The sequence below is a fragment of the Oncorhynchus kisutch genome, linkage group LG18 (genome assembly GCF_002021735.2).
Source record: "Oncorhynchus kisutch isolate 150728-3 linkage group LG18, Okis_V2, whole genome shotgun sequence".
In the NCBI taxonomy this organism is placed as follows: domain Eukaryota; kingdom Metazoa; phylum Chordata; class Actinopteri; order Salmoniformes; family Salmonidae; genus Oncorhynchus; species Oncorhynchus kisutch.
Window position 1 is genome coordinate 50,840,718 of NC_034191.2, and position 26,013 is coordinate 50,866,730.

General features: G+C 44.6%; 1 protein-coding gene across 1 annotated transcript in view; it reads right to left on the reverse strand.

The window, feature by feature from the left end:
- Positions 1-833: 833 nt before the first annotated feature.
- The window catches only part of LOC109908767 (disks large-associated protein 1-like), a 156,199-nt gene continuing 131,019 nt past the window's right edge, over positions 834-26,013 (reverse strand). The window contains exons 6-12 of the mRNA XM_031796294.1: positions 21,444-21,652; positions 21,085-21,246; positions 20,687-20,769; positions 9,595-10,016; positions 6,107-6,198; positions 5,361-5,513; positions 834-3,951 (exon numbers count right to left, since the gene is read on the reverse strand). Of these exons, the coding sequence (XP_031652154.1) occupies positions 3,733-3,951; positions 5,361-5,513; positions 6,107-6,198; positions 9,595-10,016; positions 20,687-20,769; positions 21,085-21,246; positions 21,444-21,652 (1,340 nt within the window). The 3' untranslated portion in view covers positions 834-3,732. The remainder of the gene's footprint in view (positions 3,952-5,360; positions 5,514-6,106; positions 6,199-9,594; positions 10,017-20,686; positions 20,770-21,084; positions 21,247-21,443; positions 21,653-26,013) is intronic.

A 26,013-nucleotide genomic window follows, 5' to 3' on the forward strand; every position in this document is an offset into this window, starting at 1 on the left:
CCAGACCTCAACCCAATAAAGCATCTTTGGGAAGAGATGGAATGGGCTGTTCACGGCATGAATATATCGCCGTGATGCCATCGCATCAGCAGGGACCAACATCCCTGTGGAACGTTTCTGATGCCCTGAAGAATGCAGGCTGGGTTGGAGGCAAAGGGGGGTTCCGACCCACTAGTAGATGGGTGTACCTAATAAACTGTTCCGGTGAGTGTATATGGCTAGCAGGGATTTCCCTCATGTCAAAGCAGTTTCAATAGAGTTTACAAACACCCACAAACAGTCTATGAAAGCAAATTTGTTCAAGATTGTCTCACTCATACAAGTAAGTGATTAAAAAAAAAACTTCATATAAAGAAATTGCAGAGTGATTGGGTTTGCAGAGCGTTTGTAATGGTGTATTTTGACAAGAGTAGTTGATCTAAACCATTAAACCACAGAACTCTTGTAATGTTCAAGGGATTGCTTCCCAAAAGGCACCCTATTCCCTATTAAGTGCACTACTTTTGACCAGAGCCTTATGGGCCCTGGTCAAAAGTAGTGCACTTAATGTACTATATTGGGAATAGGGTGCCATTTGGGACGTATACCTGTTGACTGGGTTTATTTACAGTATGAGACAAAGCCTTTTCATGGGTTACACACAATCCCACACACACACACACAATCCCACGCATGCACGCACGCATGCACGCACACGCACACACACACACACACACACACACACACACACACACACACACACACACACACACACACACACACACACACACACACACACACACACACACACACACACACACACACACACACACACACACACAGAGAGAGAGAGAGACAATCACACGTGCTTTATTCTTCTTCCCCTGAGGCTGATTTGTGCTTGACTATCACAATATAAATTAAGGCTGATTACTGACACAGAATAAAAGGTGTCTTTCATCCCAAAGAGAAAACCATATAAGAAGGAGAATCATAAAACACAGCATAAGGGCCTTGTCAGTGCATAATAATAATGATAATGATTCTGGGGATTAATAAATAAACAGTGGACATAAAACACCATTAAACACTTTGTATTATTTTTATATCACTTTCAAGTGGTTGCGTTGCGTGTCAGTTTGGATGCGGAGAAAATAATTCCCACTGTCGTTTGATAGAATAACAAAATATCTTGTCATGTAGAACATTAGTAACACTTTACATTTAAAGATACCCTTAAAGTAAAGGAACATCGGCAGTAGGCGACTCTTTTTTTAAACTTAAGGACACATTGTATTATCAGCACAATATGATAAACAGAATGAAATAAGTTCAAAAGGAAAAGAATGACATGAAGACATTTCAATTAGCTCATGTCGGCATGCGTATTATGTAGTCAGTCGTATGTTCTTTATACGTGCAGGCATATATCGTTCCGTTGAAAATGATAGGCAGGGCTTGTTTAGGTACGGACTAACAGTATGTCGATTCTGCTACGTTAATCAGAGGCCAAAATGGTACCCCATTCCCTACATAGTGCACTACTTTTGACCAGAGCTCTATGGGCCAAGGGTCAAACGTATTGCATTATATAGGGAATGGGGTATCATTTAGGACACATCCATAGTGAAAAGAAAGACCCGTTTGGACTTTGAAAAATAGGAAGCACTTCAGAAACAAGCAGGTAAACCCCATATACTCACATACACATTAGATACACACATACACCTGCACTCAAAGACACAGGCACGCACACTCACACGCACGCACCCACTCGCACACTAAACGGGGCAGCAGGTAGCTTAGCGGTTAATAACGCTTGGCCAGTAACCCAATGGTTGCTGGTTTGAATCCCCAAGCCGACTACGTGGAAAATCTGTTTATCTGCCCTTGAGCAAGGCACCTAACCCTAAATCCTCCTGTAAGTCGCTCTGGATAAGAGAGTCTGCTAAACTGTCAATCACCATTTTTATTCTGGCAGACCCTGATTTCATTGCACTGACCTCTCTCTGAGAGCTTGCCATGAGCCCACCTAACTCCATACCTGACTACCAGGCAGGACTGGCATTGTCAACTCTAGAATCCTACCACATCTGAGGGTAGACAGACGGACGTGACCCTTTGACCTATAACCCCTATAAAGTTCAGACATAGGAGAGTACAGCAGAATCATGCCACTGCTCCTGTAACAGGAAAGACTGCTTTTGGAGAAAAGGAGGAATAGTGTCATTGTCCGACAGAGTTGATTTATTCATTCGATTTTTTTACTCTACAAAGACCTGTATTGATTATTGGTAAATACTATGAATCCCAAGCTACACCTCTCATCCAAATCCCATTTTATAAAAGGTTTGGATTTTACAAATGAAAGTCATTTTTGCACATTGATATTATTTTCTACGTTGAACAACTTCGGACTGTGTTGATTCAGCTACTGCGCAAAGTCTCTCAGAGTACTCTGGAAGTACAATAACAAAATAGTGTGTGATAAATGTGTGTTGCTCTAATAGAACATCTAGGTGTTCATAGGTGTTGGACTAAAATCATTGTATCAAACCATTAGTGTATACCCTTTTTCTTTGCATTTTATTGTTTTTAAAATATGGTGACTCACTAAAATGCTTACGTGTGTGATTTCATTGCCAAGTCATGTAGAGCTGCTGTTCCCTGGATTTCAATAATAAGGGGCGAATCCTAAGTTTTACTTAAGTTTACTTAGTCTTCCATTGACATCAATGCATGACTAAGTGAAAATATTACTAAATCGAAGTTAGGATTGAATCCTAATTGAAACATTTAAAACAGTTTCAATGGTCGCTGCTACATTCTGTCGATGTCTCGTATGTCTCCAGAAGGTTTTAGACACGTCTCAGGTGTTCTCCCTAACAATTCAAACAGGTTTAGGTAAGTTACCTCAAATGAGTGTACGTGCATGCGTATGTGTGTGTGTGTGTGCGTGTGTGTGTGTGTGTGTGTGTGTGTGTGAGTGTGTGTTGTGAACCCCGTGACAGTAGTATCCCACAGGGGGAAAGAGACTGAGTTTCCCTATTGTCTGCTGTTATCGTGCTGTGAGTCACAGTAGCAGCCTCACCCACGGTCACCAGAGTAGAGAGGTTGGCTGTGTCTCAAATAACTCCCTAGGTAGTTATTGTTTTTGTGCACTAGGTAGTGCACAAAAACAGTGCTCTATTTAAGAAGTAGGGTGTCATGTGGGACACAGTTGCTGTCTCAGGCTTTCTGACACCCAACAGGATTAGCTAGTGTGCCCTGACAGCACTCCGTCTAGACCCACTAGTACACTACCCCTCCCTCAGTAACTTTCCTTCTGTTCCAATGAATCAGAAACATGATACATTATGCCTCAATGCTGTGGTACTGCTATACCTGTTGTTTGGGTGACAACAGGTCACTTGGTTGGTGGAATATCGGTAAGAAGAGTTGACATCACAAGAAGAAACATCGCTGGGAGTGGGGGGGGGGGAGCTACGTCAAAGCTGAAAGTTCAACGGAGAGGATCAAATGGAGAGGATAAAAATTCATAAATATACAGTATTCTCACTCAACTATAGAGCTGTGACCGTCCCCGCTCTTTTGTTGAAGTAAATAAAGATGTGATTATATTACAAGCACCCTACCCTCGCCATTCAGTGCTGTGTGTGCCTGTGTGGGTGTTTGCGTGCACCATTGTAGGTGCGTGTGTGTGTGTGTGTGTGTGTGTGTGGGGGAGGGTCTCTGTCTCTATCTGTGTGTGTCTCATAGTCTGGTCTGGGCCTCGGGGATGTAGATCTCAATACTGTCTGCTGTGCTCTCGGTGACAGAGCTCTGTCGGACCGCGAGGGCCCGCTTGGCGGCCAGCAGACGTTTGCGAGCCTCCAGCCGCTGTCTAACGGAGCTCTCCAGAGAACGGTCCCTGGCCAGGGGAGGATGGCCCCTGTGGGGCTTCTTTGGCACTGGAGGGGCGAACCGTCTCTCCTGGATGGACGGGGGAGGACAAACAACTACAGTTAGAGGCCATCTTCTGTGCCTCTGGCAGTAGGGGCACAACGGCAGCCATTTTGTGTGGAGGTTAAAGAATGCATGACTGACATGACATCAGCAGTTTGTTGTAGCTTGCATGGTGTGAGAGCATGCAACAGGGTTCACGAGAGTGAGGTTACGGTTGGTGCCCACATGAAAAAAAACTATAGCATACTATAAATACCATTGTATTTGCTGTAGTGTTTTTGCTGACTTTACTGTAGTATACTGTAGTATTTACTACAGCAGGAAAATAAAAGAGTAATTCATGTAGTGTTTTTGCAGATTGTAGTATACTGTAGTATTTACTGTAGTGTTTTTGCAGACATTTCTGTAGTATTTAGTATAGTTTTCTTTAATATAGAAGTGGAGACTTTCTCCTTCAGGAAATCTCCTTGAGAATTACAAAAAGAGCAAATTCCCATAACCTCTAGGTAGGTAGGACTGGGATCTGAATGGATAATTCAGAACCTCTGCTCTTTTCTATAACTTGTAGGGAATAAAATATATGGTCTATACTTGGTATGTAGGTTTCTCACTTGTGGGTGGCATAAATTGCAATATTAGGGGAGGCGAATGGGCAGTGTATATGTACATTAAATACCGTAGTATTTACTATATTTTACAGTTTTTGAGGAATATAGAGTTTTTGCATATATTACGGTAGTATTTACTACAGTGTTTTTTTTGTGTGGATAATACTGTAGTATTTACTCTAGTATTCTACAGTATACTACAACATTCTATAGTAAGTACTACACATGATCAAGGGATACTACAGTGTGTAATATAGTATTCTACAGTATACTACAGTTTACTACAGATTTCTACAGTAAGTACTGTGGTATTCTATAGTAAACTGTTGTATTTTTTCATGTGGGCGGTGACGGCTGTGGCCATTTTGTGAGAGTACGCAGGCAGAAGGTAGGCGTGGGGTGTGCGTGGGGTAAGAGTGGCCAGCAAGGTCAGCGAGGCCCGACGGTGCATGGCAGGAAGAGTGACTTCTCAACAATCCAGCTCACTGTCAACAACAAAACAAAACAACAAAAAAAACACAGCAGACATGCAGTCACGTCAGGCAGGTTATCACACAACATTATAACAATCCTTTTACATGCATTACAACACCTTATGCTACATTGAACTAAAATCTACGTATGTTAATGATATTCAGCAACAATGAAAGTAGAAGCATCCAGGACAAAAACACCATTCCATTGTATTGGATTACGTCCAGACTTAAAGGGATAGGTCACCCAATTACAACATTGCTTACATTATAAACAATATTGCATTTTGTAATTTGGGGGAACTATCCCTTTAAGGTGGATCTGGCCTATAGGGTCTACTACATTGAGTGGTACCTTTATCACGGGGGGGTCCGGGGCTCTCCAGTTGTTGGCTTTGAGTTGGTGCAGCTCATCAAACTTTAGGCTGATGTTTTCGATGGACAGCTGCAGCATGTCCCAGAAACCAGCCAGATCCTGGGAGATGGGCCTGGGGTTGGCATTGGGGTTCTGACAGACACACACACATGCGCGCGCACCCACACAGACACAAACACACACACACGCATGTACGCACCCACACACACACACACACACATACACACACACACGCGCGCACGCACGCGCGCGCACCCACACACACACAAACACACACACACGCATGTACGCACCCACACACACACACACACACACATACACACACACACACGCACGCGCGCGCACCCACACAGACACACACGCATGTACGCACCCACACACACACACACACATGTACGCACCCACACAGACACACACACACACACACAAACACACACACACTCAGTCAGGACAGGGTTGTACCACTCTCATTTCCCCATCCGTATGTCATCAGCATACTGGTCTGGGACTATTTCACCTTGTATCTCCACACTTCAAGGTCAGTATGCTGTGAGTGGTGCTCGACTAGAATCCTATTTAGAATTTGCAACCATAGCAGTGTTTTGTTTGACACTGAGGGTCAATTATGAGCTTGTATAGATCATCTCATTATGTGACAGTTGGCAATGAAGGGCCTGCTGACGCAGTAGAGTGATTTAAGATTGGTGTGTATGTGTATTACATACCAGGTTCTCCTCACACAGCTCCCGAAACTGCTGGAACTTCTGAGACATGAGCAGCTGGGCGCTGCCTACTGCACTGCGGATCTTCCCCAGGACTGCGGAAAGTCACACACACACACACACACACACACACACACACACACACACACACACACACACACACACACACACACACACGTCACACAGACAGTCAGACATCAATCTTAAGTTAAATAACCTTGGAGTCACACAGACTTTGTCTTTGATGATTGCAAGGCTATAAATATGTGGAGAGTGGGAACTGGGAACCTAAGCTGTGAATTTAGATGAAAGGGGGAGTGTTTATCCTACACATCAAATAAACAACGCCCCCACCATGCTTTGAGAGTGGGGGACTTCTGAACCAGCCTACCGTCTCAATACACAACCTCGACTTACATGTCAGAGGGAGGAAATTCACTGCAGAATCCCTACACAAGGGCTGATCAGCAGACGTGCCAAAGTTCACCACCCTCACATAACGCTGTGTTCTCCCCATCAGAAATAATGCATTAGCCGTAGACCTTTCCTGCAGTCAAATTACCAAAGCGCCCTCTAATGGCCTCATGGGTGGAATGTTATTATTATTTCTCATAATTTCGTAATTAATCAACATTTTTCATTATTTTCTGTACTTTTTTGTTATATTTCAGTCTTCTGTGGTGCACACTGAACAAAAATATAAACGCAACATGCAACAATTTCAAAGATTTTGCTGAGTTACAGATATAAGGAAATCAGTCAATTTAAATACATTTGTTACGCTCTAATCTATGGATTCCACATGACTGGGAATACAGATATCCATCTGTTGGTCACAGATATCTTGTGTGACGGATGTGAAACGGCTAGCTTAGTTAGCGGTGGTGCGCGCTAAATAGCGTTTCAATCGGTGACGTCACTTGCTCTGAGACCTTGAAGTAGTTGTTCCCCTTGCCGCGACTTTTTGTGGAGCGATGGGTAACGATGCTTCGTGGGTGACTGTTGTTTTGTTTTTTTGAAAGGGGATGGTCTAAAGTTATACTGTTACAGGGGCATGGATCAGAAAACAGAAAAATCTGAAAAAAGTCTGTATCTGGTGTGACCACTATATGCTTCTAGGCGGCACGACACGATCTCCTTCACATAGAGTTGATCAGGCTGATCAGGCTGTTGATGTTGGCCTGTGGAATGTTGTCCCACTCCTCTTCAATGGATGTGCAAAGTTGCTGGATATTGGTGGGAAATGGAAGACATTGTCTTACACGTTGATCCAGAGCATCCCAAACATGCTCAATGGGTGACATGTCTGGTGAGTATGCAGGCCAGAACTGGGAGATTTTCAGTTTTCAGGAATTGTGTACAGATTCTTGCAAAATGGGGCTGTGCATTATCATGCTGAAACATGAGTTGATGGCGGAAGATGAATGGCACGACAATGGGCCTCAGGATCTCGTCACTGTATCTCTGTGCATTCAAATTGCCATTGATAAAATGCAATCGTGTTCGTTATGCTTAGCTTATTCCTGTCCATACCCTAACCCCACCGCCACCATGGGGCACTCTGTTCACAACGTTGATGAAATACACGCTATCTGCTATCTGCCCGGTAAAGTTGAAACCCGGGATTCATCTGTGAAGATCACAATTCTCCAGTTTGCCAATGGCCATCGAAGGTGAACATTTGCCCACTGAAGTCGGTTACGTCAAGGTCAAGACCCTGGTGAGGACGATAAATACAGATGAGCTTTCCTTAGATGGTTTCTGGCAGTTTGTGCAGAAATTCTTCGGTTGTGCAAACCCACAGTTTCATCAGCTGTCTGGTGGCTGGTCTCAGACAATCCCGCAGGTGAAGAAGCCGGATGTGGCTTGTAGAATTGTATTGCAGAGGCAGTTGCAGTGCGTTCTGTGTGGTTTATTGCCCCAGCACAAGGTGCGATTGTGTAATGATCATGCTGTTTAATCAGCTCTTGACATGCCACACCTGTCAGGTGGATGGATTATATTGTCAAAGGAGAAATGCTCACTCGATACGGATGTAAAGAAATTTGTGCACAACATTTTTAGAAAACTGCGCATTTCTGGGATCTTTTATTTCAACTCGTAAACGCAACATGGTATCATCACCTTACATGTTGCGTTTACATTTTTGTTCAGTATATACATATACTATTGGGATGCAAACTCAAAATGTAATGCATTTCAACTCTATATCTGAAATGGTTCAAAGTGTCAAAACATTTTTTAAAGCCCATAACTGTGTGTGTAGTGTGTACTTGCTTTTGTTTCAAAGTAGATTTGTTTAAGACTACCAAGAAACACTGTGTGTGACCCTGATTTAGCCCAATGAGGTACAAGTCTAAATGAAGAAAACATTTATGTCACTAGGGACAAATCTAAGGAGTAGTATTCTAGTTGTACAAAGGCTACAACATTGGGCTATTCTGAGAATGCACCCCAAATGGCACCCTATTCCCTATAGAGTATTACTTTTAACCAGAACCCTACAGTACCCTATTCCCCCTAGTCAAAAGAAAGTAAACAGGGCGTTATTTTGTGATGCAGACAGTGTCATTGTAGGGCTGTCAATCTGGAGCTATGGTGCTGGCAGTGAGTGAGTTTGAGAATGAAAACTATTGAGCGTGGCTGTGAAAGGCCATTTTACTGTACAGCACAGATGTGTTGCGGGACCCAGCTGGCTCCCTATTGATAACTATGCCTGGTAAGTCGGCAGAGGGGATAGCAGGCAACAAGCAGGTAGTGTGGCCAGCTGCCATGAATACCCAGCGTGTCCCAAATGGCACCCTATTCCCTATGTAGTGCACTACGTTTGAACTGAGCCCTGTCGGGCCTCGGTCAAAAGTAGTGCATTATCTTGGGAATAGGGTGCCATTTGGTACTCAGGCAATTTCACTCCGTCTACTAAGTCTGTTGGGTCATTTGGAGGACACAGACATAGAGAGGGAAGGAGGGAAAAAACGTAGGGATACAGAGAGAGGGAAAACAATGGATATAACCAGTGGTGGAAAAAATACTCAATTATCAAACTTGAGTAAAAGTAAAGATACCTTAATACAAAATGACTCAAGTAAAAGTGAAAGTCACCCAGTAAAATACTACTTGAGTAAAAGTCTAAAAGTATTTGGTTTTAAATATGTATGGAGTAAAAAGTACATTATTTTCATTAGAAATGTAGTGAGGTAAAAGTAAAAGTTGGCAAAAATATAAATAGTAAAGTAAAGTACAGATACCACAAAAAACTACTTAAGTAGTACTTTAAAGTATTTTTACTTAAGTACTTTACACCACTGGATATAACCTTCACACACCATGCACCAACACCACCAAAAAGCACAAATGCAGAGAAGTGTTAGTGATTCTACTGAACCCCAACCCAACTTCTGCACCAGTTTCCACATATTCAGCGGAATATTCTCGAGTTGAAGTTGTTTTGTATGTACATCTGTACGTGCAGGTGTGTAGCCACCACTCACTCTCGTCCGGCAGCTTGTTCTCCATCTCTTCCTGCTCCATCTGTCTGCACCAGCCCTCCATGCGCTCCATCTCGGCCTGCAGCAGCTTGAGGAACCAGCGCCCGTCCCTGGGACACAACGACCCCCTCCCCTCCACCACCTCCATTGGGCCCTCCACTTGGTCCATCCAGGGGTCGGGTGGGGGCAGGATGGATGGGTCGACACCCACCTCGCCGTACTCCTCTACAGTCAGGGCGTGGTAGTGGTTGCCCGAGCCCTGGATGGAGACGGTGGAGGTGGCGGAGTCCCGGGAGTACTGGCGGGGCATGGTGGCCGAGTGGCGCATCGCCATCTCTGGAGCGTCGGCGGGATAGTAGTCAGGGTCGTCTAGGTCGGCCTGGACCGCCGTGGTCACACTGTTGGACCTGGTCATCCTGCGGTAACTGGAGAGAGAACCACAGATCTGAGGTCAGATGTTAGAAAATGTGGGGCTAGTAGAAGACATGCAGGCGTAGTATATTAACACAGATCCCAGATCAGATCAGCCAGGTGTGGGGTGTTTGGGAGGAATGTCATGGGAGCGTTTGGTCACTTGGCTGATTCAGAGGCAATGGAGCGTGGTGTCATCAGTCCCCCTGTCCTGCTGCAGGGCTGAGTCTCAGTGATAACACACATACTCACCCTCAGGGCCACACTGTACAGCTTGGGGTGAAGCTTTTGAATTGGTTCAGGAGGCTTTGTGCCCCTGTAACACTCCCATTGCCAAGTCTCTCGGAGCAACGTGCCAACACACTATCACAAAGTCACACACTTGTACGCAAATAACATATTTTCAAAACACGCACACACACACACACACACACACACACACACACACACACACACACACACACACACACACACACACACACACACACACACACACACACACACACACACACACTTGGCTGGTTCTATACAGCATCCCACCACCATCAGAGTGATGAATGAGAGGCCAGAGGCATGGTGAGTGATAGAGAGAGAGGTGCCAACTGAATGCAGAGTGGACAGTCAGCAAGGAGAGACACCAGCGGACTACAGCAGGACCCCCCCCCCCCCCCACACACACACACACACACAGTACAGCACAGACACACCAAAATGACCTGCCCACAGGGTGACACACACATACAGACCCAGAAGTCGCTCCATCCATCTGCCTCACATCTCCAGTCAGTCTCTGTTCATTCACCCATTCATCTATTCCACCTCTGCACCATTCATCACGCTCTTCCGCGAACAGAGAACAAGAGGGGGAGGGGACCCCGGAGAGATCAAAGACACTCACAGTGGAGTTGTACCAGCCCTGGATATGTGTGTGTGTGTGTGTGTGTGTGTGTGTGTGTGTGTGTGTGTGTGTGTGTGTGTGTGTGTGTGTGTGTGTGTGTGTGTGTGTGTGTGTGTGTGTGTGTGTGTGTGTGTGTGTGTGTGTGTGTGTGTGTGTGTGTGTGTGTGTGTGTGTGTGTGTGCTTGCAGCAGTTAAAGAGTAGCTGTCCTCTGAGCAGGTGTGCAGTCATAATGATCTCAGCCTGCTTTATAGCAGCTCCCTCCTAACAACTTCCTGTCTGTGCCAGGGCAGTGAGGGGTAAGGCCAAACACAACCCATATTGACTGACTGAGGAGAGGGAGGGAGCGAGAGATGTAGTGTTCACAGTCAGTCTCTCTGAGTGTTCACAGTCAGCCCACTGACACCCCTATCAGATCACAACAATATCACAGTCTACTTGAACAGAGCAATACTCAATCATGAGGCATCAAAGCCAAAGGAACTGAGTAATATTTAGAAATGCTATAGATGGAAGGAATGTAGTGTGGAAACCTACCAAAAAAAGGTTTAGGCAACAACAAATTCAATCCCTTTTAGACAACTTCCTGGACAAAACGTTCCACTGTAATAGTGAAGGTCTAAACTTGGCAGTAGAAAATCAAAAAGGTATATTTGACCTCTCAGCTTCCCTATCAAATCTAAAAATGTCAAACAGAAAACCGCAGAAAATTAACAACAATGTCAATGGTTTGATGAAGAATGCAAAAACCTAAGAAAGAAATTGAGAAACCTGTCCAACCAAAGACATAGAGACCCAGAAAACCTCAGCCTACGACTTCACTATGGTGAATCACTAAAACCATATATAAATACACTATGGAAAAAGAAGGAACAGCACATAAGAAATCAGCTCAATGTAATTGAAGAATCAATAGACTCTAACCAAACATCAAATGAAGAGTTATCTATCCAAAACGGAGATGTATGGGTGTATGGGTAAACCACCTTCTCCAATCTTTTTGGCTCTATATTTTTATTTATTTAACCTTTATTTAACTACGTAAGACAGTTAACTTCTTGGTAACAGGGGGGCAGTATTGAGTATCTTAGATGAATAAGGTGCCCAGAGTAAACTGCCTGCTATCCTGTGACAGATGCTAATATATGCATAATATTAGTAGTATTGGATGTGAAACACTCTGAAGTTTCTAAAACTGTTTGAATGATGTCTGTGAGTATAACAGAACTCATATGGCAGGCGAAAACCTGAGAAAAATCCAACCAGGAAGTGGGAAATCTGAGGTTTGTAGTTTTTCAACTCTTTGCCATTCCAATATACAGTGTAAATGGGGTCATATTGCACTTCCTAAAGCTTCCACTAAATGTCAACAGTCTTTAGAAGTTTGTTTGAGGCTTCTACTATGAAGGGGGGCTGAATGAGAGGGGATTGAGCCAGGTGTCTGACAGAGTGCCATCGTCTCGTGACGTGCGATCACGAGAGAGTTAGCTCTCATTTCATTGCTTTTCTACAGACATAGGAATTATCCGGTTGGAACATTATTGAAGATTTATGATAAAAACATCCTAAAGATTGATTCTATACTTAGTTTGACAAGTTTCTACGGGCTGTAACGGAACTTTTTGAACTTTTCGTCCGACGTTTGGCTGGACTTGAACGCATGCTTTTGGATTTGTTTACCAAACGCCCTAACAAAAGAAGCTATTTGGACTTAAATGATGAACTGTATCGAATAAAACAAACATTTATTGTGGAACTGGGATTCCTGGGAGTGCATTCTGATGAAAATCATCAAAGGTAAGTGAATATTTATAATGTTATTTCTGACTAATGTTGACTACACAATATGACGGATATCTTTTTGGCTGCTTTGTTGTCTGACCGCTGTACTCAGATTATTGCATGGTTTGTTTTTCCATAAAGTTTTTTTGAAATCTGACACAGCGGTTGCATTAAGGAGAAGTATATCTCTAATTCCATGTATAACAGTTTTATTTTCATCAACATTTATGATGACTATTTCTGTAAATTGATGTGGCTCTCTGCAAAATCATGTATGTTTTAGAACTACTGAACGTAACGCGCCAATGTAAAATGAGATTTTTTTTATATAAATATGCACTTTATCGAACAAAACATACATGTATTGTGTAACATGACGTCCTATGATGAATTTTATCTCTATTTGTGCTTTTTGTGACTCCTCCCTTTGGCTGGAAACATGGCTGTGTTTTTCTGTGAGTTGGTGGTGACCTAACATAATCCTTTGTGGTGCTTTCGTTGTAAAGCCTTTTTGAAATCAGACACTGTGGCTGGATTAACGAGAATTGTATATTTAAAACGGTGTAAAATACTTGTATGCTTGAGGAATTTTAATTATGAGATTTTTGTTGTTTTGAATTTGGCGCCTTGCACTTTCACTGGCTGTTGGCGAGGTGGGACGCTACCGTCCCACATATCCCAGAGAGGTTAAGAACAAATTCTTATTTACAATGACAGCCTACCCCGACACTGGGCCAATTGTGCGCCACCCTATGGGACTCCCAATCACAGCCGGATGTGATGCAGCCTGGATTCGAACCAGGTACTGCCGTGACGCCTCTTGCAATGAGATGCAGTGTCTTAGACCACAAAGAATAAACTGCAAAAACATATACATGATCAAATACACATCTTAGAATCAACTATTAAAGACTACCAGAAACCACTGGATTCTCCTATTACCTTGAATGAACTACAGGACAAAATAAAAACCCTCCAACCCAAAAAGGCCTGTGGTGTCGATGGTATCCTCAATGAAATGATCAAATATACAGACAACAAATTTAAATTGGCTATATTTAAACTCGTTAACATCATCCTTAGCTCTGGCATCATTTGGAGACAAATTTGACCCCAACAACTACCGAGGGATATGCGTCAACAGCAACCTTGGGAAAATCTTTTGCATTATCATTAACAGCAGACTTGTAAATGAAAACAATGTACTGAGAAAACGGCAAATTGGCTTCTTACCAAATTATCGTACCACAGACCACATAATCACCCTAATTGACAAACAAACAAACAAAACAAAGGCAAAGTCTTCTCATGCATCGTTGATTTAAAAAAAAAAAAATTGGCATGAGGGTCTGTTATGCAAATTGATGGAAAGTGGTGTTGGGGGAAAAACATACGACATTATAAAATCCATGTACACAAACAACAAGTCTGCGGTTAAAATTGGCAAAAACCACACACATTTTTTTCCACAGGGCCGTTGGGTGAGACAGGGATGCAGCCTACCCTCTTCAACATATATATCAACGAATTGGCGAGGGCACTAGAACAGTCTGCAGCACCCGACCTCACCCTACTTGAATCTGAAGTCAAATGTCTACTGTTTGCTGATGATCTGGTGCTTCTGTCACCAACCAAGGAGGGCCTACAGCAACACCTAGATATTCTGCACAGATTCTGCCAGACCTGGGCCCTGACAGTAAATCTCAGTAAGAGCAAAATAATGGTGTTCCAAAAAGGTCCAGTCGCCAGGACCACAAATTCAAATTCCATCTAGACACCGTTACCCTAGAGCACACAAAAAACGATACATACCTTGGCCTAAACATCAGCTCCACAGGTAACTTCCACAAAGCTGTGAACGATCTGAGAGACAAGGCAAGAAGGGCATTCTATGCCATCAAAAGGAACATAAAATTCAACATACCAATTAGGATCTGTCTAAAAATACTTGAATCAGTCATAGAACCCATTGCCCTTTATGGCTGTGAGCTCTGTGGCCTGCTCACCAACCAAGAATTCACAAAATGGGACAAACACCAAATTGAGACTCTGCATGCAGAATTCTGCAAAAATATCCTCTGTTTACAACGTAGAAAACCAAATAATGCATGCAGAGCGGAATTAAGCCGATACCCACTAATTATCAAATCCAGAAAAGAGCTGTTAAATTCTACAACCACCTAAAAGGAAGCGATTCCCAAACCTTCCATAACAAAGCCATCACTTGGAGAAGAGTCCCCTAAGCAAGCTGGTCCTGGGGCTCTGTTCACAAACACAAACACACCCCACAGAGCCCCAGGACAGCAGCACAATTAGACCCAACCAAATCATGAGAAAACAAAAAGATAATTACTTGACACATTGGAAATAATTAACAAAAAAACAGAGCAAACTAGAATGCTATTTGGCCCTAAACAGAGAGTAAACTTAAGGAAAGCGTTGACTATGTACAGGCTCAGTGAGCATAGCCTTGCTATTAAGAAAGGCCGCTGTAGGCAGACATGGCTCTCAAGAGAAGACAGGCTATATGCACACTGCCCACAAAATTAGGTGTAAACTGAGCTGCACTTCCTAAACTCCTTCCCAATGTATGACCATATTAGAGACACATATTTCCCTCAGTTTACATAGATCCACAAATAATTTGAAAACAACCATCATTTTGATGAACTCCCATATCTACTGGGTGAAATACCACAGTGTGCCATCACAGCAGCAAGACTTGTGACCTGTTGCCACAAGAAAAGGGCAACAAGTGAAGAACAAACGCCATTGTAAATACAACCCATATTTATGCTTTTTTATTTTCCCTTGTGTTCTTTAACCATTTGTACATTGTTACAACACTGTATATATACATAATATGACATTTGTAATGTCTTCATTCTTTTGAAACTTCTGTATGTGTAATGTTTACTGTTAATTTTTATTGTTTATTTCACTTTCGTATAATATCTACCACACTTACTTTGGCAATGTTAACACATGTTTCCCATGCCAATGAAGCCCCTTGAATTGAATTGAATTGAGAGAGGGAGAGAGAGAGAGAGAGATGGGGCGGGGTGTGAAGGAGGGAAAGAGAGGGAGGGACAGAGACAGAGAGAGCAATAGAAAGAGAGAGGGAGATGGAGAAGGGGAGAAAGAGAGAGGGGGGAGAATATAAAAGACCAAAGCAAAAGAGGGTCTTGTTACAGTGCAGTCTGGTGGAGTCCTTCACAGGGCCCTTGTTACAGTGCAGTCTGGTGGAGTCCTTCACGGGGCCCTTGTTACAGTGCAGTCTGGTGGAGTCCTTCACGGGGCCCTTGTTACAGTGCAGTCTGGTGGAGTCCTTCACGGGGCCCTTGTTACAATACAGTCTGGTGGAGTCCTTCACGGGGCCCTTGTTACAGTGCAGTCTGGTGGATTCCTTCACGGGGCCTTGTTACAGTGCAGTCTGGTGGAGTCCTTCACGGGGCCCTTGTTACAGTGCAGTCTGGTGGAGTCCTTCACGGGGCCCTTGTTACAGTGCAGTCTGGTGGAGTCCTTCACGGGGCCCTTGTTACAGTGCAGTCTGGTGGAGTCCTTCACGGGGCCTTGTTACAGTGCAGTCTGGTGGAGTCCTTCACAGGGCCTTGTTAAAGTACAGTCTAGTGGAGTCCTTCACGGGGCCTTGTTACAGTGCAGTCTGGTGGAGTCCTTCACGGGGCCTTGTTACAGTACAGTCTGGTGGAGTCCTTCACGGGGCCTTGTTACAGTGCAGTCTGGAAGAGTCCTTCACAGGGCCTTGTTACAGTGCAGTCTGGTGGAGTCCTTCACAGGTCCTTGTAAATCACTTCAGTGATTCAGTGAGGCCTGCTCTGCTCTCCAACTGGGAGAAAAGCTGCTCCAAGACCGGATGACTTTGTCAGTCTGGATTGTGGCCACAGTAGAACTCCTTAATTATAAGATATCGTTTTCTTGTTTTAGTCTGTTCAGGCTAAGTCTAGATAAGCTGAATCCCAGTTTGGGTCACAAAGTTGTCCCAGTTTTATGAAACACTTTGGGAGCAGTGTGGGGATTTACTTTTTGTTCTACGTTATCCACTCAGGTCCAGAACCTGGGGAAAGTTTTTATGGATGTGCGCATACCACCCCTCTAAACATGGAAAAGCTGAATTAACACAATTTGGGAAAGCTTCCTCAAAGCCTAAGTCTAGAACGATGCTAATAGCTAAAACCTATTAGTAAAAGTTATCACTACACTCTTAGAAAAAAGTGGGTACCAAATGGGTTTTTTAGGACTCTCAAGTGGAGGAATGGTCTAAGGCACTACATCTTAGTGCTAGAGGCATCACTACAGACACCCTGGTTCAAGTCCAGGCTGTATCACAACCAGCTGTGTCCTAAACCTAATAACTGGTTGTGCCACCCTCAGCAGCAACAACTGCAATCAAGCATTTGCGATAACTGGCAATGAGTCTTTCACATCGTTGTGGAGGAATTTTGGTCCACTCTTCATTGCAGAATTGTTTTAATTCAGCCACATTGGAGGTTTTTCAAGCATGAACAGCCTTTCTAAGGTCACGCCAGAGACTAGGCCACTCCAAAACCTTAATTATTATAATTTTTTTATCCATTCAGAGGTGGACTTGCTGGTGTATTTTTGATCATTGTCCTGCTGCAGAACCCAAGTGCGCTTTCAGTTTGAGGTCCCCAACTAATAGCCGGACATTCTCCTTCAGGATTATTTGGTAGAGAGCAGAATTCATGGTTCCGTCAATCACAGCAAGTTGTCCAGGTCCTGAAGCTGCAAGGCAGCCCCAGAGCATCACATTACCACCACCATAAGAAATCAGGAGGGGGCAAATACATTTTCACAGCACTGTATATATATATGTATATATATATAAATATATATACGTATATATATATATATATATATATATATATATATATATATATATATATATATATATATATATATATGGCTGGTGGAACTGCTCATAATAGAGGGTTCTAGGAAGAACCATCCACAGATAAAAGGGTTGTTGGTAGGATCCTTCATAGAGGGTTCTAGGAACCGAAGAACCCAGTATGGTTCTACTTAGCACCTTTTTTTACAAGAGTGTAGGACTAGGAGTACAAGGCATCTTAATGGAGCTTACATGTCATGGGTGTATTCCAAATGGCACCCTATTCTCTTTACAGGGCACTACTTTTTGGCTCCTGGTAGGGAATAGGGAGCCATTAGGGATTCAGCCTGTGTCTTTGTCCCTTTGTCCTCCTTAACATGACCATAAAGCAGTAGGTCTGATCGTCTCTGACTGACTTTTCAAGACGGTCAATGTGGATTGAGGACCGGATGGTTTAAGACCACCATAGACCATACACACACCCACATTCCATGTTACCAGTTACTGCAAAGCCAGCTGTGGAAACAAACTCCAACCTTCACCTAACCCATATGCCGCCATCTTGGAATGAGTTCCCCATATGGAATGTACGGGCCCAGGATAAACGTTGGAACACCTTCGTAGAGTATCTGTCATTTAAAGGAGGGTTATAAATGAGATTGGAATCGGTATACTTGTCGTCCAGGCGGTATGTAAATCAAATCATTCACTTTATCAATAAAGTATGAAACTTGGTACACTTGTACAGTTAAGGAACCTGAACATTGTCTAAACTTATAATATTCTGTTATTACAGAATTATTTTGAAGGACATTTTTCAGTTCATACAGGATATGTTAATGATGTAATCATAGAGTGAGATTATTGATAATAACTTACATTAGACAACGTAAACTTGTCTTAGCAGGCGGTTGACAGATGTCTTTAAAAGGCAGCCAGGTTGTTTGTAGTGTTCTTATCTTTATTGCTCCCCTCCACTCCCTCTCAGTTTGGCAGGCTTAAGCCCAGTTCAAACACTGAGGTAAGGTTATGACCCCACACACACACGCGCGCGCACACACACACAGATTTATTGTGAGTGGGGCAGGGCCACAGGAGAAATGCACTCTCACCGTCTGGGAATCTAGTGTATAGGGGCAATCAGCCCAGATCCAGACCTCCCAGGACCAACCATGCCTTGCTGGGACATGCACACACACATACACACACACACGCACAGGCACACGCACGCACACACGCACGCACACACACGCACACAAATAGAAAGATGCACTATACCACACGCACACAGAACACACACACATAAACATGCACAAAATCAAACATGCACAAACAAAAACACACACTCAAAAATACACCAAGGGAAGGCACATGTGTGACATTAAACCCCTGTGCCCCTGTGCCACTGGACTAGTGGAAGTGTCTATATTTGCCTTGGCTGCTTGGAGGTGTGCCTCCTTTTCTATACTTGGCTAGGCAGCTGAGGAAAGCTCTTTAAGGAAAAACCATTCCAGATTCTTGCATCCCAAATGGCACCCTATTCCCTATGTAGTGCACTACATTTGACACAGGGCCCATAGGCCTAGCCATAGGGCTCTGGTCAAAAGTAGCAATATAGGGAATAGGAGGCTATTTGGGATGAAACACAGATTCCTGCCTCTGAAAATGCAGTCCTGGAAATGACCTTGGTAGGTTGAGACTGGGCTCTTTGATTCCTGACCATGTTCTGTTTACATTATGAAATCAGATTACTGCATCCAGTGCAGTCTCTAAATTGGTCATCTCCCCTCAGCTCTGACTAACAGAGGGGTTACTGTGTAGAGTGAATGGGAGTTACGTTACGCAGGCAGAAACACTGACACAACTGCCTGCTGCGTGACATATTTTTACACAACTCCAGGAACCAGGAATGTTCCCATAACTTCCAGCCCATGCAAATGCTCTGTGTAAATCAGTCAGGGCAGTTGTCCAATGAAGTGGCCAATTGGCATGCTATAGGCCAGCCCTATAGGAGTACAGAGGTTCCTAAGGTGTCCACCTGCTTCCTCATCCGAAACAGTTCTGAAACAGTTTGTGCGTATATTATGACAATCTTTTTATTTGTTTTGGTCTTCGGCAAGGGTTTTTCCGGCTGTTCGTGCACACAAACATTTTTCTCTAGGCAGGCTGAATTCTACACCTCTTCGTCTGTGATTGGTCAACAGTAGGGATCCTTCAATTGAGTGTTTTGTTTTCTTCATTCAACGAGAGACTCATCGTTTTCATCTTAGTTCGATGTAAAATTGTGCTACTGTACAAAAACGACAAAATGAATGACAGATTTCTTGAGATATCTTAGATGAATTCTGAATATTTTGAGGAAGTCTATACTGGCTACGGCATCTCAAGATAGACAAGCAGTACTATTGCCTTTTTTTTCTCGTTTTCCAAGCGATGTTCTTTTAAGGGAGCAACCCGAGCACACTAGTTCGGTTCGCTTAGCATTGTTTGGCTAGTCACCAGACAAACCGAACCATGCGGAAGGCTTTAGGGGGAGCTATAGGGAAGGTAGGGAAGCTATAGGAACTGTTACGTGTCGGGCAGGCAAAGGAGAGAGTTGGGGGAGGGGGGGTTGACCACGTACTGAAAAGAACAGAACATTGACAGAAATCTCCCCGCCCCCCTTCCCTCTCCACCCAAAGTGGCCTGGCTACATCACAATGACTGGTACAACAGATGGCTGTCAACTAACTGCCCACTCTCCCTCTCCCCCTTCCCCTTCTTCATCCCCTGCAACACATCCTCTACTCCCCCAGCTGTCACTGCATCCATGGGCCCCCTGGTTGAGGGGCTCTAATGTCAAAACTCCTCAGAGCTGGGGACAGCTGTTGTGGGGTGATGTGTGTGTGGGGGGGGGGGGTGAGGGATCCGGTAGCCTACGGTCAATGGGCCCAACTCCAAGGCACACATTTGTATACATACTGATCTCAGGCCAGAGAGGGGTGTGTTAGAAAAAGAGGTGCCAACTGAATGCACAATGAGGGGACAGTCAGCAAGCAGAGACACCAGCGGACTACAATATGACACAAGAAAAACACTAACATGAATGACAGAAAATCGTTCACATCCTGATCTCTCTCTCTCTCTCTCTGCTCACCATCTCTCCTCTTCCACCTGGATACCCACTGACTGGAACTTGGAGTGCTCCTCTGTCGCCCTAACCTCCTCTGGTCCATCCACCTGCAACAGAAAAACAGATTTGATGTTTATTTAAACGTTATTTACGTCAACTAAATAATCTCTCGTGGACAGACTACGCAAACATAAATGGTTGCATCTGACCAAATGGCACAAGATTCTTGGTCAACCCGAGATGAGTCAATTAAGAGCAGACCACAGGGATAGGTCGACAGGGAACACCAAAAGAGTCATGATCTTTCTCTGATAAGGCTTACAGTTTATGGATGATATTGTGTATCTGTGTATGATCACATTGCAACATGTGTGGTCAGCATGTGGTCAATGGGTTGTCAACACCGCCCGGCGTGTCTGCACCTGTATCCCTATGGAGAGGCACTTCCGGAGCGAGTCCCTCTTGCTGTCGCTGGAGGCAGTGGTGGTGGCGGTGGCGGTGACGGTGATGGTGCTGTTGGTGACGTGCTGGCTGGCCGGGCCGTGGACCTGGGCGTTAGCTGCCTCGATAGCTGCAGTCAGGGCCTTCATAATAATAACATTCAAATAGAATATTATTAATATATATATTTTGGGGGTTAATATCTTTTTTTCCCATTTTTTTTTCTCACAAAAACACTGTTATTAACATCATAAGCACAAAATGACACTGACAAATTCAAAACAGATTGTACCTATATAATATTTTCATAATATACGATAAACGTTATTGCATGATGTACCTTCATACTGTCGATGCTCTCAGTGGAGTTGGACAGATGGGGCTGGGATGTGCTGATCCGGGTCCGGAGGCCTGACCCCTCGTCCATGTATGCGTCCTGGGCCGACTCGGTGCTGCTTTGGGCCGTGATGGAGATGACAGGTTTGGGTGGGGTGGTGCGCGGCGGCACCGGCGGAGGCGTCTTCTTGTACGTGGTAATGCATGACGACACTGCAGAGTGGGACAGGAAGTGGAAGAACGGGTTAGAAAAACGACACGAAATGAAGGAGAAAACGGCATTAATGTCATTCACAGGAGGATTAGCTAGGTTTGCTGTGAGAGTTTCAATTCATCTAGGTTAGGAGCATCTTTAACAAAGCTCAGCTAACCTACTAAAAGGATTTGTCCGTTGGTCACTTCACTTGACCTACTAATCTAGTCTAGCGTGGCTGAAAGCTGCTGTCCAGATCTCCTCTGTTGCTAGGCCTCCTTTACGTAATCATAACAGATCAACTGTACGGGAGTGTGGATTAGCAGTGTGTGTGTGTGTGTGTGTGTGTGTGTGTGTGTGTGTGTGTGGTTAAGAGAGAGAGTAGATGAACAAGGGTAGTGTACTGTGTAATCAGGTAGGATGTCACAGCAAACAAGCCCTAACGCAAAGATCAATGCTCAAACAAACAAGATCCACCAATTCACTCACGCTAACACACACATCAATTCTGTCTCCACCACTCTCTCTCTCTCTCTCTCTCTCTCTCTCTCTCTCTCTCTCGCTCTCTCTCTCTCTCTCTCTCTCTCTCTGTCAGTGGATGCCATTTCTGATTACAGCGACAGGTCGGCAGGTAAGAAAGCCCTGGTGTGCAAGGAGCCCACACAGAGCACACCCTATAAAGTGCAATACTTTCTACCAGGCCCTGGTCCAAATCGTGCACCTGGTTCAAAAGTATCACATGGGGATAGGGTCCACGCCATCAGACCCAAAGCAACCTTTCCGAATCCCCAAACACAGAACATAACACAACACAACAAAACAGAACGTAACGGCGTTATGCCTTTTGATTTCCCTCTTCCCTCCGTGTCATCCCCATCAGAATTGGGTCACGAGCTGACTCCTGTTGACTCCCGTTCCAGAAACTAGGACAGTGAGTTAATTTCCTGAATCCCTTTTAATCCCTGAAAAAGACAATCCTAAAGGGGACGGACGGTGGCAGCGGCATACCACGGCCCGTTCTCTTCCACACCCTCAGTACGGAGCATAGAGTGTGTGTGTGTGTTGTTGTGTGTGTGTGTGCGTGTGTGTGTGTGTGTGTGTGTGTGTGTGTGTGTGTGTGTGTGTGTGTGTGTGTGTGTGTGTGTGTGTGTGTATGTGTGTGTGTGTGTGTGTGTGTGTGTGTGTGTGTGTGTGTGTGTGTGTGTGTGTGTGTGTGTGTGTGTGTGTGTGTGTGTGTGTGTGTGTGTGTGTGTGTGTGTGTGTGTGTGTGTGTGTGTGTGTGTGTGTGTGTTTGTGTGAGTGCCGTGTCGAAAAGCATTAGATCAGAAGCTTATATGGGCCCTCCCATCTCTCTTGACAGTTACAAAGCCTTACCACAGTGGAGGTGAAAGAGCTGCCTGCCTAGCTGGCTGCCTTAAAGCCTCTTGTCATGACCACGATTGAATGACTGAATCCTCCAAGGCATCCCAGAGTCTGTATGGTCAAGTTTTGACAAGTTTGGAGAGGGAGGCTTACATATAAAAGATTGTATTGAGATTAGATCATTGTAGCTAACGGGAAGAGTTGCCGAGGACTATATTACCAGGTGTTAGCTAATGGTGTGCTACTTGTTCAAGAAAAATTACATTTCAAGAAAAAGACAAGTACATATGTTTTTTGTTAACAATTTCTATGAAGCATGTATAATCCTTTATCATGCCTTATAGTGCACTTATAATATGCTATGCCGCTGACTATAAGCACCCATATATCACTTCTTTAATATCATCATGATAGAAGAAAATAGATTGTGAAGTAACTTCAGGCCACCCTGTGAGAAAGCATCCTAAACATGACCTAAACATGGGCCCCATGTTCTGATGCTTTGCAGATGTCTGCATGGGGAACTATGATTGACACACACTGCTGATCTCGCCAAAGGTCACTGAGTACAGACCATTAGGCAATCTACAGAGCACGGAACCACAAACACACCCTCTCACACACCCACCCACACACTGGCAGCGTCACAAATGGCCTCCTATTCCCTTTACAGTGCACCACTTTTGACCAGGGCCCGTAGGGCCAGCTATTGGGGCTCTGGTCAAATGTAGTGCACTACATAGGGAATAGGGTGCTATTTGGGACACAGATACAGACTGACACAGATAGATAGAGAGGGAGGCTTAGGTCTTGGTCCTACCAGCCGATCACGGAGCAGAAGTTCAGGGGATTCACACACACGTACGCACACACGCACGCATGCGCACGCACGCGCACGCACACACAGTGGAGAAAGCTTTGGAGAACAGAGCGTTTTCGTGTTTCTCCACAAATAGGGATATGAAACTGGAGATGAGTCCATCCCCCACATATCTTTCAATGCTCTGCTCTGCTGTGGTCAGACAGAAAGGAGGAGAAGACTGGGCTGTGTGTGTTGAGACAGGTTAGGTAAACACACTAAAGAAACTGGAACATGCCCACACACACCCACAATGCACGCACGCGCACACACACACACACATACACACACACACACGCATGCACACACACACACACGCACACCCAGGACTGTTGACACAGTGCAGCCAAAAAGTTAAACCTCTCATGACCACATCAAAGCACACTGCAGACTTCCTGGCCTGGGACTGATATGCTTGTCATCCATCTGAATCTGTTGTCAGCGGTATCCTGCGCAGCAGTGTGTGTGTATGTGTGTGTGTGTGTGTGTGTGTGTGTGTGTTTCTGTGCATGTGTGCATGTGTGAATTGATATGTGCCTAGCAACTTCATGAACACAGTTAACTTCTTCCAGATCTGAGCATCCCGCCACTTGATCCCTTGCATAACACAACAAAACTTCAGAAATATTCCACATCAAAGAGGACCAGTCCAATTTGGCTGTCCATATGACACAATGCCATTACAGTGATATGGGGGGGGGGGGGGGGGGGGGGGATTACAGAACAAACACCATGATAAGACTACTGCCAAGTTTCCAGAGAGATGGAGGAGTTTGAGTAGTTTGATGTTTAAGCCAGCCATGACAGTAAGATAGCTCCTGGACCTCCCGCACGCTCGCACACGCGTGCACACACACACACACACACACTCACCAGACAGATTGTCTCAAGGATGCAGTGTTTGTCTGAAGGAACAGCGAGGGAGGAATGAGACATTGGTTGCCAAACCTCCATTAGAAGAGAATGGATGTGGAAAACGTTTTCCTTTCTTTCTTTCCCTTTCCTTCTTTCTTTCTTTCTTTCTTTTATCTCTCTAATTAAATGTCTTACGCTTTTAAACTAGGATTTCATTTCAATTTGATCTTTGATTTGCATGTAATTCAGAATCAAATGAAGCTCTTCTGCTGTGTAAGATAGACCTGCAATAACACGCTTTCTTAATTAAAGTGGTGCTTTGGTTGCCGTTTTATTCCCCCTTCTTTCTTGAGCTGAAACCTGCTGTGTGTATTGTCATTCCAAATAAGAGGGTAGAGGAGTTTGTGAATGACAAAACTCTTCTTGGCACTTGCCCAAATCCCTCTTTGACAAACGCTTCAAAACCCCATGCTGACAGGCTTGTGTGAATAGCTGTTCTCCATGGGGTGAATCCCCTCCCCCGAGAGCTAGATTACTACCAGACACCCCACCCCCACACACACAACCATCACACACCCCTTCACAAAAAAGCCTCCATTCACTTCTTCATGCCCTGAGAAAAAAACAAAAACACAAGAGTATCTCTGGTTCCGTTGATCACACTTTCCCATTAGAGGACTATAACCGATTTCTGAGTGTGTGTATTGTGTGCAATGTGTCCTTAGGAACTTGTGATTTTTCAAACGCCTGCAAACGCCTGCAGTGGATTGCTATGAGCGGTAACAGAAGCAGAGAACTAACTACCTCTCCTTCAAGTGTCTGAGGCTGCATTGAAGCGGGACTATGCTAACGCTGGGCTATTGGGCTAACAGTGTTGAGCTCCCCCACGTGGGGGCCAAGGGCATAGCACCAGCACCACCGCCATGCAAACACAAAGACAGGAGGGCGGACGGGCAGGGGAACAATGACAGCTGAGTACAGCTGCATGGTGCTTGGGGGAGGGACTACAAGAAGAGGTCCAGACAGCCGAAAAAGAGAGGGGTGAGGGGGTGAGGACAGAGGGGAAGAGACTAGAGGAGTGAAGGGTGGGTCTCCATAGCTTCCTCCCACCCTCGCTCCTCGCGTCGCAGTCAGCGCGCTGTTTGCTCGCGCTTACACACCACGCCACCAGCTGGAGTCCTTTGTGATAGTGTCTCCATGGAGACAAGCAGACTGCTGGTGGCTGTTTACCTTCCACTATGTACACTCTGGCTGCAGCACAGGCACACAGCTAAATGCTAGTTAGCTAGCAGGTTGACAAATTCA